This window comes from Dermacentor albipictus, chromosome 1 (assembly GCF_038994185.2).
Source record: "Dermacentor albipictus isolate Rhodes 1998 colony chromosome 1, USDA_Dalb.pri_finalv2, whole genome shotgun sequence".
Lineage (NCBI taxonomy): Eukaryota > Metazoa > Arthropoda > Arachnida > Ixodida > Ixodidae > Dermacentor > Dermacentor albipictus.
The window spans coordinates 41,750,430-41,770,565 of NC_091821.1; the positions used below are offsets into that span (position 1 = coordinate 41,750,430).

The window sequence follows — 20,136 nt, forward strand, 5'->3', positions numbered from 1 at the left end:
CAGATGCCTGCTTTAACTCCCGAGTGAACTTTTTGCGAGTAGCACGAAGGCACAGAAGGGTTTTTAAGGTCATTGGATGAGATGACATCATTCGTGGCTGCTTGCTGATTTGCACAGATGCGCCAGAAATCCACCATGGACTGAATGAAACCAAGGAAGAGCACCACTTGAAAACAGTGTTTTGTTAAGTTTGGCTTAACAGTTTGGTTTACGTTTGGTTTGTTAAGTTTGGTTTACTGTTTTGAAGTAAGATATTTGGATGCACCTGGTCATGTTTCCAATTATTCTTCTGATAAGACAAACAAATTTTCATGGTCCCTTCAAGTTCGTCTTAAAGGGAGTCTACTGTATCTTATTTCTCATGTATTTTCTACACTGTAGGTGCCTCGGGTGACAGTGGAAGAGTTGATAAAGCCACCCAGACCAATTCATCAGAAGAGGATGTAAAATTTGCAGCACCGCATGCAGGGGCATTGAGAGCAGGACCTGATGATAGCCAGCACTACGTCGTGAGGAAATCTGCCTCTGTTATCTCTGATATTTCTTTTGTAGGTGAGTGTACAGGCACTTGATGACATCCCAATGTGTTTTACCAGTATGCAAGGAAGGGGGTGCTGCAAAAATGCCTTCAAAAAAATAGTGTGGCAATCTCTGTGGGTATGCCAATTGTTTTAGCAACAGCTGTCTCCAACAGTTAAAAATCTGGAATCACAGACGAGATGCGCACACTATAGTTTGGGTGATGATTATCAGATAAGTTACTAACCAGCCAAATTTCTCCACTGACCTATTAGATTAATAACTTGGTTGTTGCAGTTGTGGCATTCAAGCCTGTCGGTCACTAAGGCATGTCTACTTTAATGGGAATCCTAAACACCAGGCCTAGTGTATCGGTTAGCAAACTTTCAGTTAAATTCATTGGCCTCCCTTGTTTCGTTTTCCTTCAAAGCCTTACTGTAAAAACCAGAATATAAGTCGAACCGGAATGTAGTTTGACCCCACAAAGATTAATTCTAAAAGAAAGAGAGAAAAAAAAGCAGTATAAAGTGGTAAAAAATGACTGGTATATGAGACGAGGGTTAACTTGCCGCGGTGATTTGAGAAAAAAAAAAAAATTTGCCCTCTATTCCAGTTTTTATAGCAATTGGGACACTCTATTTAAAAACATTTTTTAAAAATATATGGGCCTATTTTGATAAAATTGGCATTACTGTTGTATTTTGATATGCTGATTTCAGATATGAAGTTGGTTTTCCTGTTTGACAAGTAGTTTCTAAAGTATTAAGAAATTTGTGTGGACTAGTTAGAAGGTTGGCTGTCTATGAAATGCTGGTTATGAATGAGACTTATATCAGAATGATGTTGAATGATCAGAGTTTGCAGTGCTGAAGTATGAATGTTGTAGACTTAGTTACGCCAAATTTATGTAGCATGTCATAATTTTTAATTTAAGAACACCTAGTAACACCCAGGACAAATTATTATTTTTTTGAAAATTTCTGTAATAATATTTGTTCATGTTATAGGCCTACCGCACTCTATTTGTCTATCTGACATGAAAGAAAAGAAAGGAATTATTGCGATAGGATGAGTAGAACCGATATATCATTATTTCAAAAGTGTGACACCATCAGAAATGCTTCTTTAAAAAAAGGAAATTTCGCAATATGCTTATGGTGATTATGGCAATGATTAAATCAAGAATGATACAGGGGTCCAATCAAGCAAAAATAAATGCTCTACACCAACCTGGAGCTAAGGTATGCAAAAATATATTTGGGCCAATTTTTGGCTCCAAAGAGCAGCGTCTCCCCATAACGCTTTGGTCACTTAGTGGCTTTGGCGTTACACTGCCAAGTAAGAGGTTGTGGGATGAAATCTTGGCCATGGTGGCCTCATTTTGATAGGGGCAAAATGCAAAAATGCCCATGTACTGTGCGTTCGGTGCACGTTAAAGAACCTCAGGTGGTCAAAATTCATCTGGAGTCCCCAACCACAGTGTGCTTCAGAATCAGGTTGTGGTTTTGGCTCATAAAACCCAAGAATTTGACTTTTTTTTTTCTCCCTTTAAGTACCGCCCGGCAAAACTGTGTAACTCCAATGGATTTCACATCGTCACATATGGCGCAGTGCCACTTTGCTTATCTTACTGAGCCTTGGTGCTGCTGCCATGTTTCTTGCTGCCATTTAACAAGCCTAATATATTATACCCCTGTCACACGGGCACCCACGAACTCCGTTGAGCATGAAACTCCCTAACGGAGATTGATGGCAATGGAGTTGCGGCCGTGCTACACGGCACAGTGCGAGCTTTCGACGGGCGCCGCACGGGGTAGAAACGGCGCTGCTGCGCTTACTTCTGCGTGCAACTGTTCACGTATACGGTCGTCGTTAAAGTAAGCTATGTGTATTTTTTTAACGCAGTACGTAATAACATAAAATCACAGCGAGAAACTTTGCGGCACGTTACCGCAAGGCTTTTGTTTTCCAAGCATAGCGAAGTTGCAAGCGATGCTGGCCACACTGCGCGTTTGTGCGTGGCCAGCACGGGTCACGTTGTTTGGCCGGTGGGCTTCGAGTTGTGATGCCGCTGTGTAATCGTGCGTGTCTGTGTGTTCGCGACGATAATGCGCCGGGATCGCTCATGATGCGTGTCACCCGGAGAATTTACCCGTGCGGCTCGCGTGCATATAAAAACAATCGAAATGGCGGAACGACGTTTCCCGATGCGGCGTGGCGAAGTATTGGTGTAGAGGGTACAGTCACTGATGCCCTTAAAAACAAATTAAACTTCCATTATGTGGCATATATCTCAAGGCAAAAAAAAATAATAGTGCTAATACTTATAATATAACCAGTTACGACGATTTTACTAGCGTGGTTTCTCTGCGGAACTGTAGCTACCTGGGAACGAGAGTACTCCATCCAACCGTAATGGTCATTGCCGAACTCCCTTCGACCAAAATCTCCATTTAACTTCCTTTGCGCAAGGGAGACCGTGTGACAGGGAGTGCAACTCCATTGGCTTAAAGACGAAGGAGTTCAATGGAGTTCGCAGGTGCCTGTGTGACAGGGGTATTAGCCTCTGTACAATTTTAAACTTGAATAACTAAAAAAATATGGTATAAGCCTCAGGGTGCCTACTAAGTGGACTGTCCTGAGGACTAACCAGCTTCAGCAGCAACAACAAAAAGCAAGAGAGAGCGAGACAGAAACCAATAAACAAATGACTTTTGGAGTTGCAGTACTACAGTTGAAGCTCGGTAATAACGAAATCAGCGGGGAATGCAAAAAAAAATCGCTTTTGCAAGAATTTCGTTGTTGCAAAATGAGACGGTGCAGAAAGGTAATGCATTGTAGAATGAAACTTTACTGTCAAAATTCCGTTAGCCTACTTCGGCAAGCTTTGCTTGAGGATATAGAACCGCATTGCCGACAGTACAAAGTGTGCCACATACGTCGGTCAGCAGTGGCAACACTGCAGTGGTGCAGTATTCTCGGTCATTTGCTTTCAGAGATACGATCACTTTTGCGAGGTTTTGTGTAACTTGGCACCGGGCACAGAGCAACAGCGCTCCGCACCGCATGCAGCAGCATTTCTTCAGCGCACGCTGTTGCCCGTGTGTGTGTGGTGCCGTGCCCGGTGTCGAGCACGAAAGTTATAGTATCTCGCATACCCGAAGACAATCAATCGAGATTAGTGCCCCTTTTCACAAATCTACGTCCGGCACCAAATCTGCATGCGATGCCTGTTAAGTGGCACTAACACCAGCATTCTTGAAGGAAAGGGTGCCTATTATTGGATGATTGCTCACTCGCGGCCTGATGCGTGGCACTCCATGCTGCGACCGCCATCTCAAGTGCCATAAACAATTCCACGTCGGTGAGATGTGTATTTTCTTGTCTTTGCTGCATTTTTCTCACTGAGGTGCACATTCCACACTGCACTAGGTGTGCAAAGACCGTCGTTACGTGTCGGTAGCAACATGTGTGCCGCTACAAACGGGCAATCAACAAAGAAGATGGCGGCCGCAATGTGTTTCCGGCGCATGCGATTGCTTCTGGTGCTTGGTTGTTTCTGTAAAAAAAAATTCCAGCACTCACGCAAGTGTAATGTGGTGGTATTGTACACAATTTTAGTGCAAAGAAATCGCATTTGAGCATATCTTGGAACTTGCTAGCCTTGTGTGAATAGGTAATATGCAGGGTTACATTCCGGCAAATTTTGTTGATTCGACATTGTAGCACAGCGACATTTTCTTGTCGAGAGGTACGAAATGCATTGAATCCTATGGGCGTTCGCCAGGGATATGAAAATATTTCGTTATCACGAGATTTTGTTATTGTGGGCTTTGACTGTAACTTCATTATTTTTAAATCTAAGGGTTGGGCAGACTTTAGCAGCACCTTGTATTTTGGGACCAGGCATAAGACTGCACTTGTATGTTCAAATTTATGCTTCTCTGATGTGGCATTTTAAAATAACCATTTTCAAAAATGTGTGATTTTATTTTAAGAGCTGTGCTTTTATGTGCTGAATTTTTTTCTTCCCTTGAATTTCAGTGCTTGTAGCAGGTTGCAGTGCTGTAGCTGTATTTGGAGTGGTTGCGGCTGGCTACTGCTTCTACAAGTGAGTGTCTTTTTCAAGAGCTTAGCCTCTTCTAGCAGCTTGGTGCCATTTTATGACATGAAAGGTCTGGTTTCTTTAATTAGAATCGTTGAATTAATGAAACAATGAATTAGAATATGCTAAGGCAAAAGTAGGCTGGATTTTGACGTCGTGTGCGATTGTGCAATGGCAACAAGTCACCATCTCTCTTTTGAAAAACAGTGCTCAGCAGACTCCCAAGAAAATTGTGCGGGTGCATCTGATCAGGTGCCTAAGTTACACTCATCTCTGCCATGCGAACTGGTTTACAGATTGCCATAAAATGTGAGGCAGTTTGCCTTATGAGTAAATTGACATGTTGCGAGAAAGTGTGGATATAAAAGCATTTTGGCCTTATCATGCCTCTTCAGTTTTTGTAACAAGGTCACAAATTTCACCCTAGAATAGGTAACGATATAAAACCTCATGAAAAAAAAATGTTCCAAAAGCCAGAGGAATTCACACCTGTCAACTTTGCACTGGCTTTACTCAATAAAAATTTAAACAAAACATTAATGTTTCGCCACCTATGCTGGTGGCATTGTCAGTACATGAATGGCCGAAGAGAGCGGATACATCCTGCTTATCTACGAAGCAGTTGTACACATCTGGCAGGAGGCCACAGTTAGAATTGCCCGTCAGATCACAACGGATAAACCATGGTTCACTGAATTTTCTCGAGCCCCATCACTGCTCCTGCGTCTGTGTTGCACATTATCAAACTCAAAACGCGTGTGCTTTTGTCAAGCAGTTATCAACCAATGCTGCTTTTGCATGTGTCTCACGCGTTGACTTCGTTGACAGGGTTTATGTGTTCATTGAGGTGGACTGCTTGAACTGCGATGACAGTTACATTGGCAAGAATGGGCACCTCTGTGGTACTCGTCTCATCGTCATGGCAGGTGATCTATGATGCTTGTCAAGGGAAGAATTATGATGACGGGTGTGGGCATTGTGCACCTTGGTACATCATGCACCACGGTTGGTGCACGCCTGCTCATCAACCACAGTCCAGTACAACCTTGAAGAAACAGTGGATGACAACCGAGTGTGCACTTGGAAAACATTTATTATGATTGCAACTAACACTTCGAGCAGGCCAGCTTGCTATAGTTTACATCACTGAGGGTTCCCTCGAAGAGAATAATAAACTAAGAAAGTTTTCCGTCTTACCAGCTGGGGATATGGGCAGCTGCAGCGACTGTCACAGCAAAAGTGTGGTTGACTAAACATGTGCGGGAAAACTGGAGCGCTAGTGGAGCCTTCTGCAACCATGAAAGGAAGGTTTCCGTCCTCTCCTCAATCCTGCTTGCGACATTTGCCATGCATGGGACCTTTATTGGACACAAGAATTCTCACATGAGCTGGCATAAAATGCAATAGAAAATGTGGATCTCATTTGATCCAAATGAGATTAAATTAAAATTTTTCTGTGTGTTAGCAGTATTGAACCGTTTGCTTCCACAGCTGGCGATTCACCGGCCGCTCAAAGAACAGCTGTTTCTGATTATTTTAACGCGATAGCGTTAAGGAGCTCGTGTCGCAGAAAAGCCGGTGTCGTCGGCGTCGGCGTTTGCGGCGTTGACCGTGAGCGATAAATCACGGCAGGCGCTTCATAAATAAAAAGCAACTTCCAAGATTGGCCCGGTGGGAATCGAACCAGGGTCTCCGGAGTGTGAGACGGAGACGCTACCACTCAGCCACGAGTTCGATGCTTCCAAGCGGTGCAAACGCGCCTCTAGTGAATGCGGTGTTGCCTTCGAAACGAGCCGTGGAAAGTTATACTGCGGTGTATATCGGTAATTATGAACATGTAACGTACAGAAGTCACAATTACACGAGTTGCGAAGTGCGTTTCCGCTGCATTTCTTCTGCGCTTTCCGCACACGCAGAGCCATCTTGCGGCAAACACATAAGAACCCCTCCTCTCAATGTACGGCGCTGCCCCGACAGGAGGCGCGCCGCGCGCGCATTGGGACCGCTGCCAGGCGCGTCGCGGGACTCCCTCTCCCCTGACGACGCTTCGCCGTGCTCCCGGTCCTTTCTTTAGATTACTATCTATCTCTCTGCCCGTGCCGATCGCGACGTTTGGCTGGCGTAGATCGTTTCCCCTCCGAGACACCGATTTCTTTGGTTCGTTCCGTTCGCTCAGGCGCACGTTTCGTTGCCGCGCCGAACGCTGCGGTGCTCGACGCTCACCGCGTGATAGGTGGGCGCTAAGTCCGATGCGGGGCGCATCGTAAGTGATCGCTGTGCCGTAGCGCATTGTCTTATACCCCTTGGCGGGTCGACGGGAACGCTGTCGCGTCCCACTCTTGAAGGCGAAGCTTAAGCGTCCTCCAATTTTTTTCATCGATGACGGCACATTGCAGGCTATTTTCTCGCTGTTTTGGGTTTCACACACTAGATCGACATATTTGTCTACACTTTCAGTAGGAGTTGTTTGTAAGACAGTGGAAAGCTCGGGGAAAAAAAAAATACGTACAGGCTTCTAAATGGGCTCATTTCTTTCAGCACATACCACCAAAAGCTGTGAAGCAGCGCCATTTGATGCTGTTCTTAGTTTTGCAGGGCCAAACTCAAAAGTCCAAGCGTTTCGAGTGCAAAAAGTGCCAAAATTCACTCTGCATTCCTGCACATTTTAAACTTGTTTTATGCTCACTTTCTAGTTTGTTCTTTTACTGCATCTGACAAGCAAGCATTTTTTGAACAAGATAAATCGGACATTTTCTAAATGCAATGTCTATAGCAGATTTTAGAGTAATTTTCTTACATGAAAAACACTCAACAAAGCAGGCAAATGTGCTACAGAACACCAATCGTGGCAGATTGCTGAATGGGCAAAAGCGAAGGGGTTAATGTGCGAGTCATAATGTGTTATTTACTGGAATCAACGTTTTGTCAGCTGTTAGCTTCATATGTGGTGAAGCTTACTTAAGCATTATTCTAATATAGTATAAGATTTTGTTAGCTTTACCAATTATCAGTATGCGTTGTCAGAGTGATTTGGTAGGTTGGGTGCATTGTGCGGGATGATGTGCTATCACATGGCATCAATGCCACCATCAGCAGGACAAATAGTGCCATATCGTAGTGGCTTGTGGAAATTAGCCAGCATGCAGGGTCTGCATAGCACTTGGCAAAAAATGTTTTCAAAATTTTCGTACTGCTAAGGGGTAGTGATGGGAGAGGCAGGTATGAGCCTTGCACAAGGGTAGGCCTTATAGGAGGAAATGCGGTAACCGAACTGTTGAATGCAGCAGTTATTTCACCTTCTTTGTCTAATTTGTAGTTTCATTTTTATGTTCTCTGTGGGCGGCCTTGCTTAAAAAGATATGGCGATAACCAGCCACAAGGGGATTGACATCCTATGCACTATTTACAGGGTCCAGAAGAATGCACGTGCAGCTGCTGATGTGGACTATCCGGCATATGGGGTGACAGGGCCGAACAAAGAAGGGGCTTCTCCAACGGCTGATCGCAAGCTGGCCCAAAGTGCCCAGATGTACCATTTCCAGCACCAGAAACAGCAGATGATTGCCGTAGAGAAGTGAGCCTTTCTGTTTTTTCATAAAGGAGTAACAAAAATGTCACGTCTGCTATGAATTTCACATGCCCTTCTTTTGGACTACCCAATCTTCACAGTCGGTTAATCCTTCACATAAATTAACATTGGGGTTTGCTCACCTCCTTGGAAACTTGATACCATTGACTCTGGAAAAAAAAAGAAAAGAAACATTCTGGAGCTTTCGCAACCTTATGCTTTCCTGGAATTCCTTGAAAACTGGTTTGCAAGCAGTTCTGTGGATCATACGCACGTGTGATGCTCTTCCAGTTGAGGTACAGCAACATTGCGTACACCAAATTGATTCCCTCACAGCGAAAGCAAGAGTGGCCGAAAGTAAGTTTTATACAGTAAAACCTCGTTAAACCGTACCTGCTTAAGCAGTAGTTTCGTTTTAAAAGTAGTTTAGTCAAATCCCCTACTCAGCGGCCATTGAACATAATGTGTTTTGTATCCGCATAAACCGTACCAGCTTATTGCATATGCGTCGGTTAAAACGTAGCGTTTCAACTTTTCGTCGCGAAAACAAGGCAATGCGTCGTCTCCATGGGGTGGCCCGGCAGAACAACAAGCCTCAGAGGTGGGAACAAAGGCCTCCAAGCGCCCCGTGCATTTGTGCGTGAAGCCACATTAACATCAACATCATTTCGAGGCCGTGCCAGAGCGTGTTATGGCGTCGTGCGAGCGAGGACTCGCGTTATGCCGAAGCTCGGATAAAAAAGACGCCGGGTGCTCAGCATAGAAGAAAAATTAGACATCGTCCATACTATCAAACGTGATACGAAGAAGTCAGCGCTGGCACACGACAGGGATCTGCTGTTGACTACGGTGTGTGGTATTTGGAATGCGAAGAAGTTGCTCGGCAGCGCTGCTGCGACCGTGAAGACATGTCGGCTACGAGGTTTGACTTATCGCCATCGTTGCCTCTGTTGCCGAAGTGTCGACTAGCAACAGTGATGAGGACGACACGGAATGCGACAGCACGGGCGACTCAGGCCTGACAGTGGCATAAGCTCCGCGTTACGTCAGCCTCATGAATGCAATCGTCACTACGAGAACAGGCGCAATAATGTAACTCTATTCGAAACGAAAAGTATTCCAAACTCCGGCATCCGGCAATGAAAAAGGCACCCCGGGACTTCTGCAGCACTACTGCGCGCGTGCACGGAGAATATGTAACGCCAACAAGGAATCTGCCATGTGAGTGTTTGCCAAGAAGAGGGGCCTGGCTGAAAAGCTGGCACGCAGCTTCAGTAAGTTTGAGGCTGCTGTCGTCGTGCTAGGCCGGTGCGGCATCAAACGAAAATAACACTTTTGTTGCGCGAAGTGAATAAATTCTGCATGTTTTTTCCTCCATGTCATCGCACTCTCTCCGAGTTCCGTTTTTGACAGGTAAGTGGGCGATTTCATGCTATTTCGGTTAAACAGTACTACCGTATAGTACGTACTTTTTCCGAGCTCCGGCTAACTACGGTTTAACGAGGTTTCACTGTACGTTCGTTTGACTGACGTAACGCAGCAAGTACTATTCGTGTACTCGAAAAGTGGCTATCCTTAAGTAAAACATAACTAAGTGGTCCCGTTTTCTCAAATATTCTTTTCCTTCGATATTATTCTTATGAGGCCTATAGAGTTACTGACTCTGTCATTAGTGGGGATGAAGCTTCGAGGAAGCCAAGGACAGAAGGCAACAACAGTAAAAAATGATCAGAATCACTGTACAAGGGCTAATCAGAAAGTCTTTGCCCATATTTCTTTTTTCTTTTAGCCAACTTATGGCTGTAAATGCGAAGTCAACATATCCATTCCCAGTGGAAGACCTTTCTTGGACTGGCCTGGCCTTAATCTGCCGGTAGCTTCGCGGCACGGCACTGCTGTCAGTTAAAGATGGCGGTTGTGCTTCACACGTCCACGGCGTACGAGCAAGGAAGTGTGATTCGTTTTCTATCGAGTAAGGGATGAACGCCCATTGAAATTCACATCGAAATCCAAGTGTATGAGGAAAGGTGTCTCGCTTTTAGAAGTGTGAGGTGGTGGTGTTGTGAGTTCACAAAAGGCCGTGAAGACTTGCATGACAATGAGCATTTGGGGAGGCCGCGTGCATCGCTGACTGATGACAACAATTCTCAAATTTAGTGCTGCGATTGGACAGATGTCTGAACCAGTGTGAGGGCTATGTGGAAAAATAGTATAAGGTACGTTGAATAGCCTGTATATTTGTAATCACCTGTTGGCTCATAAGTGTAATCACTTAGGCTCATAAAGAATGGGGCAAAGACTTTCTGATTTGCACTCCTAAAATATGGACACAGAGGAGAGGGTCCAGAGAATCATGCGCAATACCATAGAATCATGCTCAAGCAAAATACACACTGCAGCAGACAACCCCCGGTCCTATGGGGGCAAGGCGGCGAGATCTGCAACCAAAAAAGTCTCTACATTCCACGCCTGCTCCAATAGATCCACATACAGTTGAACCCACTTAGAACAAAATTCCATTGTTATAACCGATGATTGCTATAACTGGGCTGCATGGAAAAAAGCAAAGTAGGGGAATCGCAGAGCTGTTCTGAGAAAACAATAATGGCCGGGAGGCCTGTGTACTTCCCCACCACCTATCTCCATCTGGCTGGTGATTGTGTTCACTCGTAACTGCTTCGTGGGCGCTCCTATTGCATATAACAAGCTGCGGCTGTCGGTGTCCAAGAATGGCACTGCTATAACAACTGCAAAGAGAGGTCACAGGCGGAAAGTGACATGCGAGCTCCACCGAGGCATTGCATTGGTTGCCACGGCAGCCTCTCAGCTTGACAAATCCAAAAGAAACGCTGAGGTGAGATGGCCACGATCATCTTGCCACTTATTCTCACTGGCTTGCATGAGAAAACCCCATTTCCATCAGCCTTGCTTGCTTTACACGAAGCTTGCCGACATCTTTCTCCAAATCATCAAGGTACGCCACGCAGTGCAGGGGAAGGTCTCCTGCGAAAACGAAGTCGTGGAGGGACTGAGTCACCTGCAGGGCCTCTTGCGAGGACAACGTTGAGGCAACCTGTCCTACTGTGTCGGCATTGCCGTCGTCACCGTCAATGTCACTGTTGCCATCGTATGCAAGCATGTTCGCAACGTTCGCCTCATTGGTTAGAAGTTCTGACGTTTCTAGAGCTTCATTCCCACCTAGAAACTCTTCCAAGTCTTGAAGCATCCTCATCGATTGTGGACCTAAAGTTCAGGCATCACGGCGTTGGTGGCAACTTCACAGCCTTTGTATGAGTCATCACTGCCTAGGACAAAGCACGCTTTCCTAAAGCAGTTTCGCATTGTAGAAGCGCTTACTTCGAACTACACACCAAAGATAAACTGCACGGCCATCAGAAGATTGATCTTCAAGTCTGCATACCTGCCAACCTGCCCGATTCACCCGGGAGACTCCCGATTTTTTACTGAACATTCCAATGGTACGATCGCTATCTTATATCTCCCGAAAAGTGGTCTCTGTTCGTGCAATAATGGTTTTTGCGAAACCGGCACTGCGGAATCTACAGCCACATCGTAATCGTCACCATCACCAACAACGGCAGCACTAGCACCATCGGTATCGTCAACTAAGCAGCCAACTACAGTGCCTAGTAAGCCGACCAAAGCCAGAGCCAATGTAGTTTTTGCATTTCATGCATGCCTTCCTCCATGGTGCATCTTGTTGCTGCTGCTTGTGTGTATGTTTAGTGTTGGCTAGGCCGTCTGTGCGGCGCACCATGTAAAGTTATAATCCTCGTGTGCTTGATGCCATGGCACTATCAAAGCCCAAGAAAAGGTATTTGCAGAAATTTTTGCGAACTTCTGAATTTCCGTGCTTTTTGACATCAAGAAAAGGAGAACATTTTGCATTTTGTACAACATATGGATGCGACGTCAGCGTGTCTCACGGTGTCAATGGCGACTTGAAACTTGCATGTTTCCACTTCGAAGCATCAAATCCATGTTCGCACCACTGAACTGCAAGGAAACATTGTGAACTTTCTTCGGAACAAGTGCAATGACAGACTCATATTTGTGGAGTGCCTACCCGTTTAACCTACCCCTTGGTGTCAGCGACTACGTTGGGCCTCTTCTGCGGAAAATATTTCCGAAATGTGACTAGGTGAAGTGCTATGGATGTGGATGCAACTCTGAAACGCAACTATGAAGAATGCGGAGGTGGCCAACCTGAAATTTATTTCACAGGCATCGCTTTCGCGTCTTCGTTTCTTTATTCAGAGTTTCCCTCAGCTGCTGCCCCGAGATTCCAATGAATCTGCTGAAGACGCTTTAGATGCTCTCAAAGCTGAGTTTGCCACGCTACAGGCGTACAGTCTTCCAGAGGACATTCTGAATAAAGAAAGGTGGGACATGCAGTGGTCTATGGTTGGAAAAATGAAAAACACTGATGGGAAACATGTTTCACCGAGTTGCTAAGCAGATATTGGATTTACTTGTGATACCGCATAGCAATGCAGAGTGTGAGAGGATTTTTAGCACTGTACGAAAAACCAGGACTGAGTACCGCTCATCAATGTGCAACACAACCCTCCAACACCTGCTGCTAGTGAAGGGCCGTCAGCCTGGACCATGTTTTGCGCAAAGCTATTCCGACAAATTTTTGAAGTGAGCAAAGTCTACTACTGCAAGGCCTTGCAAAAGGACTCATTGAACACTGCCTGAAAGTTTAAGCCAACCCCCCCCCCCCCCCCCTTTTGTTGGCGCGAATAAAAAGTCCCCTGATTTTTGAACTCTCCTGCGTGGCAGGTATGAGTCTGGCTGCTCCCTGCTTGTCCGCGTGGCGATCTCTATCAACGTGGCTACAATACATGACCTTAACATTGGCGATCCTGAAGGCGTCCATGGGCTGCTTTCAAACTTTCACGCTTGAGAGCTTAGGCATGGAGTGGTGGGCACTACAATTATCTAGGATGAGCGCCACCTTCCTCTTAGATCGCTCGATATGTTTATCGAACTCCATGATCCACTCATGGAAAAATTCGCACATGATCCATGCCTTGTGGTTGTGACAGTATCTAAGGGGGGACATGGGTTGTGGAGATTATTTCCTGCATGTTATGGCCAAATCTGATGAAAATAAACAAGCCTACTCAGTTTTTCGTGCTGATTTCAAACATGCAATAATTTTTCTTGTAGGTCTATTAGTTCAGGAGATTGACAGTGCTGCCACTCTATTGTTTCTGGAGACAATGAAAAAAAAACTGCTCAGCAGAAAGTGAATATTATTGCATAGCTAGATACGATAATGTGCAATAACTGCAATGCTGCAAAAGGTTTTCAAATGAAATTATAATTAGCCATTCTGCAGGTGATCAAAATTCTTTCCTTTTCCTAAGGCTACCACACCAAAAGAAAATGAATAAAATGGAAATATACGTGCAGACAAGTTTGAAATTCTGCTCTCAGCACTTTGTAATATGCAGATTAGGCTTTCTGCTAAAGAAAGAATTATTGCTATAGCTGTTCTAGATCATGAGATATCACTCCGACAGTGTGGTGAAGTGACCCAAAAACAGGTTTTGAGAAAAGGGGGAAAACAGGCAAAACCTTTTTTCATTTACAAATTTACAGCTGGAACAGCTTAGTAGGCACCAGGCATGTAGTCCTGCTGACTCCCAGCCCCTGTGTGGCGCTTTTTGAGGGACTGGCGCAAATTTTCTGATGCTTTGTGCTTCTTGGCTGATGCTGCCATTTGATGCCTATCTTTCTCGGCCATGCGGCTGCGACTTTGCTGCTTGGATTTCGACATAGTTCTTTCATTATGTCCTTTGAGGCCCTTGCATTGCCTGCATTGAACTTTAATACTGCCTTTGCCACAGCCGCCTCCACCGTGAGCAAAGAAGCGTGCCAGTCTTTTGGCGCCAGTGCCCAGATCATCGAATGTAGGCTTTTGTTGTTAATTTGCGTTTTACCACGCTGGCAACGTTGCAGCAGTTTCTTGTCTGAAAGACGTTCATATATGGGACATAAAGCCTGACATACATGAGGAGGAAGCTTTCGAGGATGTTTTGTAACCGGCTGACCCTTGGCCACTGCAGCATTTTGCTTGCACCAGGAGTTTAGGCCTGACGGACAAAGAGTGTGATTAGCCACATCATCGTTTGATGTAATGTGATGATATGTGGCCATCACAGCATTTTGAGTAGCATCTACATCTACTTTGTGGGTCTTTCAGAGCCCATCCATAGTATGAGGTCAACTTGCAGATCAAGTCTGCTGTCAAGTGGCCCTTTCCACCGAGACTCCCATGTCCAGGCAGGGCCTCCAAGTTGCACAAGGCCGTCCCCATGCGCTTTTGCACATGATTCACGCGGTCCTCTTCTTCCTTTGGGATATACCTATACACTTCATCATCTTGTGATAACTGCGGCGGTCCCTCTCGCAAAGTACTGTTTTATACCGCAGATTGTGCCTCTCCAATGATTGCCTGAAAAGGATGAGGGCAGCTTCCACCTCCATCTCCCCAGCTTTGTTATTGGTGTTCTTCTGATACTTGTGGCCATTCTTCAAATCAAATCAAATCAAATCAGTTTATTTTTCATCTGAAGGATGAGGGCAGGCTCGGGATAAAAGTGACATCAGTCACTTGAGGGGAACCCGAGCCTCCCTGATACATGGAGTGCATTGAGGACAAACGAACAAAATTCGTTCATAGCAAGAAGGGGTTAATATTTACAAGTCGTAATACACATAGATTCATCATGAACTGAAAATATAGATATACAGATTCCTTTACGGTTAAATTATACAGTATAATACATGAACACAAATTCCAATATACACTGAAAGTTTAGTTAGTGATAAACAATATTGCGTTGATTTCATGATAAAAGGGCTTCCCTAATAACACGTATGCCACATTCTTCAATTATTATCTTTTTTTTAATTAATTTGTTTAATAATACAGGAACAGTGAAGCGAAGCATTTGTCGGCCAAAGTGTGTTCTGCACAATGGAATGATCCAGTGTTGTTGGTGACGAGTAGGGTATGGGATAGTGTATGGTTCAAGTTGAAAAATATCCAAAAAAGCTCGATTGCTATGGAGCACGGATTTTTTATATCTTATTACCAGGTAATACTCGTAAAGCTGATGAATTGGGATAATGTTAAACCGCTTAAATAATTCACCCGTATGTGCATAGTAGTCAACATTAGCAATGTGCCTAATCGCTTTTTTCTGTAGTTTGTATAGTCTATTAATGTTCGTTGCTGTTGTACTTCCCCATACCAGAAAACAATAACTGACATGCGATAAAAACAAGCTGTTATAAAGTGTTATCTTAACCGAAACTGGAAGCAAGGAACGCAGTCGTGCAAGTATACCTACACATTTGGAAATATTAGTTATTAGTTTATTAATTTGTGGTTCCCATGACATTATACAATTAAAAAACACTCCTAAGGTTTTAACCGTCTCTACAATTTCAATCGTCGCGCTACCTAAGCGTAAGGCATCGCGTGGAGAAGTAAGCTGCATCCGCGAGTGAAAAATAACAGCTTTTGTTTTTGATGCGTTAATGACTAATGAATTTTGCTCACTCCATGCATATAGGTTCTCTAATGTAGTGTTGATAAGTGTAGTCAATGCACTCATATCGTTACCGGTGAAGAAAATGCTAGTGTCGTCGGCATAGATTATATATTTAAGTTTATCATTAATTTTTACAATGTCGTTGATGTATAAGTTAAAAAGCAGCGGCCCTAAAATGCTACCTTGTGGTACCCCAGTGATTATCGGCTGAAGAGAAGAGCAGTAATTGTTAATTTTTACACATTGTGATCGGTACTTAAGATATGATTTCAAGAGTGAAAGTGGGATGCCACGAATACCATACATTTCTAGTTTTTCAATTAAAGTGTAGTGACAGAGACGATCAAAGGCCCTGGAAAAATCTATAAAGATTCCAATGCAGAGTTTCCTATCTTCAAAAGATTTTAGAATTATTTCTTTTTGGGCTAATAAAGCAGTCTCAGTCGACCTGTCCTTCATGAAACCGTATTGCGATTTTGTTATTATGTGATATTTGGTGCAAAAGTTTATAACTCTTTTAAAAATAATTTTTTCAAAGCCTTTTGAAAATATCGGTAATATGGAGATGGGTCGGTAGTTCCCAAGGTCATTTTTGTCTCCTTTTTTATGTAGCACAGTGACAACAGACATTTGCATTTGTTTTGGAAAACAGCCTGTCGATAAAGACAGGTTATAAATGTGAGTGAGCACAGGAGCTATAATATGGATTACATGCTTGATCGGAGATATTTGAAAACCGTCTATGTCACGTGCGCTGGTGTTCTTTAGTGTAGAGAACGTTAAGACTATTTTTTGATCGTCGGTTGGTGCGAAAAAGATGCTGTTCGTTTCTGTAGTCTGTGCACGAGTTACCGTTGGCTGTAATTGTTGCGTTGGCTGTACAACGTTTATGAGAAAGTGGTTAAATTTTTCAGCAAGCTCTAGATCTTTAACAATGCGGCCATCTATTTCTATTTCCGTAATTCCTGGGCAAATAGGGGTCCTGTGAAGTAACGTGTTAAGCTTCCTCCAGATGTTTGCACTCCCATTGCAGAAGTCTGGATCGAATTGTTGACTTAAATAATTTCTTTTTTCTTTCCTAATAAACGCATTTACTTTATTTCGGAATTCTTTAAATGTTTTAAGGTCTGATATGTCTCTAGTTCTTAAAAACCTACTAAAGAGGAGCCTGGTAGAGTAGCCTCTACCAGGCTCCATAGGAAGGGTCGCTCTCCTTAGGCCCTGACTCGCACCCAGCACAGAAATTGCTCAATACAACAAAGTTGAGCACAAGTCTGCTGAACAACTCAATCACGGTGCCGACGCCAATATAGGACGTACGACCGCGGGTCATCCATGATCTTTCATACGACACAACAATCTTCCCGGTATGACCCATGTTCAGTTCGGCGTAAGGTAAAGCAGTAAAATCTGTTGCGGAAAAACTCCGAGTAGTTTTCACAGATCTGCAGGAAAGTGACTACGTTGAACCCATCCCACCTTGGGAGCAATGTACAGTCACCTGTGATTTGTTCTTTACAGAACTTAACAAAAAGAGTTGTCCAAATGCCCTCTCCCAGCAACATTTTTTGGCCCTTGAAGAAAAGTATAGATCTGTGGCATTTTTCACTGATGCTTCAAAGTCTGCAACTTCGGTATCATGTGCAGCCCATGGCCCAACTTCTCCAACTCTAAAACCTTGCATGACCATAGTAGCATCTTTACAGCTGAAGCGTACGGTATTCTGATAACTGTTGAGCACATAGTACAGCACAAAATACAAAAGTCTATAATATACACAGATTCCTTAAGCGTTGTCACAGCCCTGTCCTGTGGCAAAGCAAGCCGAAACCCTGTTAAACATGCTCCTTAAACACATTCACGTAGCATATAAACAAAACCTTGCTCTTGTTGTATGCTGAGTGCCAGGCCACTCTGGGATCGCATGCAATGAAATAGCGGACAAAAATGCTGGACAAGCGGCTCATCGGGATACCATTGATGTAAGCTGGATATCTGGTGTGGACATGAAACCTGTGGTACGAAAGGCACTCCGTAATCATTGGCAAGCTGAATGGGACAAGGAAGTTGAAAATAAGCTGCACCTGCTTAAACCGCAGTTAACGAAATCTTTTCCACTGAAGCTTGATAGACACACCGAAGTCACCCTGCCACAACTCAGAATAGGACACACTTATGGCACACACAAATACCTATTGACTGCAACAGACCCACTGACGTGCACACGCCGCGGTGGGAACTTAACCGTCCTACATGTCCTTATTCAATGTCCTGAACTTCACCGAGAGCGAGTGGCTCATTTTAGGGAACTTTACTCAAATCATATACCCCCCATCCCTCAATGTTCTATCAGAGGATGCATTTTTTAACTTTAAAAGAGTGCTTAATTATCTTGCAGAACTTAACTTTCTAGGCATCATCTCATATCATCCTAACCATCAGATTGTGCCTCACAGGTGAGGTACAGTCTGATGCACAAAAGTATGTCTGAGCTCTCACACTTCTTGTGCTAGCACAAATTGTACAGCAAGGGACTCAGACAATCCACAATAATTTAACATGTGTGCCTGTAACCAATGCATTTAATGCCCTATATTTATCTTAGTAATTATTTTAGAATTTGTTAACTAGTATTTATAGATCTAACTTATGTGTAGGCCTCTATACAGCCTTTATTTTAAGTCATAGCCCTAAACTCACAATTTTACTAAACCAAAACACATGTCCTGGTGCTCTTTGGCCTTAGATGCCCTTGTTCCAACAAACTTCAATCATCATCATCATATTGTGAAGTGGCTCGGTTGTTCGTATTATCTGCTACGGCCCAAACAGTGGTTCGCAACATCTGAACTTTAGCATGTTGTAAGCTAATGGACTTGGGCCAGGACTTTTGAAAGAAATAGTTTCAGGCGTGATCGTATCACCGAGGTTCTGCTGTATTATGATTTTCGAATAGTGGCTATTCGATTCAAGGACCGAATCGAATAGAACAATGTTCAGTTTGCGAATGTTTTTCATGTTTGCACACGCCTAGTAGGTGTTAGTTTGCATAGAATAAGAAGAGGGTATTTGTTATGTTGTACAGTGTATTAATTTCTCAGCCCTATTAAATGCTGTTAATTATTGTGACACCATAGTTGTTGTTTGGTACTCATCACATTGATTCTTGCACTGCCTTTGCCTTCTTAATGGGGCACAGAAAGATGATGTCTTTGACTCTGTGTCACCAATGAAGCTGCTTGAGCTCATTATTCTCATTTTGTTCTGTTTCAGGAACCATACTAATCGACACACCTCAGCATCGGATGTGGATACTGAGGAGGAAGAAAATGAGGAAGGTGATTACACGGTCTATGAGTGTCCTGGCATGGCCTCGGTGGGTGTTGTTTTTGTACTATGCAGTTGTTTGTAGCTTGAAAACATCCACAAAAACACCACTGCAGTAGTTTGTTTGCAGGCATTCACATGCTATTTCAAAGTTTTTTTGAAGATACAGTAAAAGCTCGTTAATTCGGATCTCATGGGACAAGGAAAAATGTCCAAATTATCCGAATGCCAAAATAACGAATGAACAGGAAAAACAACATTAAAATCAAGTTGGAGAAGCATACCTTTATTTACTGAAGTATTTTGCAATAGTCGTCTGCTTTTTCGCATAGATTCCGGCTGACATCACAATTTTTCTGAACTCTTCCAAGTGGCCAACAGCCCACAAACTGTCGGGAGTGCTCAGGCAAACATCCTCCATTATCAAAAGCGCCTCCGTGACTTCTCGTGAGGTGTGAGTCGCGGCTGCACCTCCTCGCATGAGTCTTTGTCTGAGTCATGGTCTTCCATGGTGCCCGTGACAACATTACTAATTTCTTCATCGGTCAGGAGACCAGTCCTGGCAACACAATCATCAATCGCAATGTAGTCCTGGAGGGTCACATCTGTGGGAAGGACAGCATCGAAGGTCGGGCAGTCATCATAGGTGGAATTGACTGCACCTCGTCGGCTACTGCCGCATGCTCGGGCCTCGCAAAACCACTGTGCCGAAAACAGTTGGCGATGACTTGTGGAGGTGTATTTTTCCACACGTGGGTGATCATGTGCACTGCGCCGAGTAAGTCCACTTCGTAAGCTTTTCAACTTCTGAGCATAAGATCCTTCGCTGTAGCAGGTGTTTTCGGTACTTCAACTTCACGTAGTGAATGATACCCTGGTCCATCGGCTGAAGGGCACATGTAGTGTTGGGTGGCAAAAAAACTACCTTGACACTCTTCAGTTCGACTGTACAGTTATGTGCACTGCAGTTGTCAACAACCATAATTAACTTGCGGTCCTTAGACATGAAATGCTGGTCTAACTGC

The 20,136-nt window shown here is 44.0% G+C and overlaps 1 protein-coding gene across 1 annotated transcript in view; it reads left to right on the forward strand.

The window, feature by feature from the left end:
- LOC135906598 (uncharacterized) overlaps positions 1-20,136 on the forward strand; it is a 52,870-nt gene that overhangs the window by 22,828 nt on the left and 9,906 nt on the right. The window contains exons 3-6 of the mRNA XM_065438057.2: positions 382-552; positions 4,564-4,630; positions 8,034-8,198; positions 19,058-19,160. Of these exons, the coding sequence (XP_065294129.1) occupies positions 382-552; positions 4,564-4,630; positions 8,034-8,198; positions 19,058-19,160 (506 nt within the window). The remainder of the gene's footprint in view (positions 1-381; positions 553-4,563; positions 4,631-8,033; positions 8,199-19,057; positions 19,161-20,136) is intronic.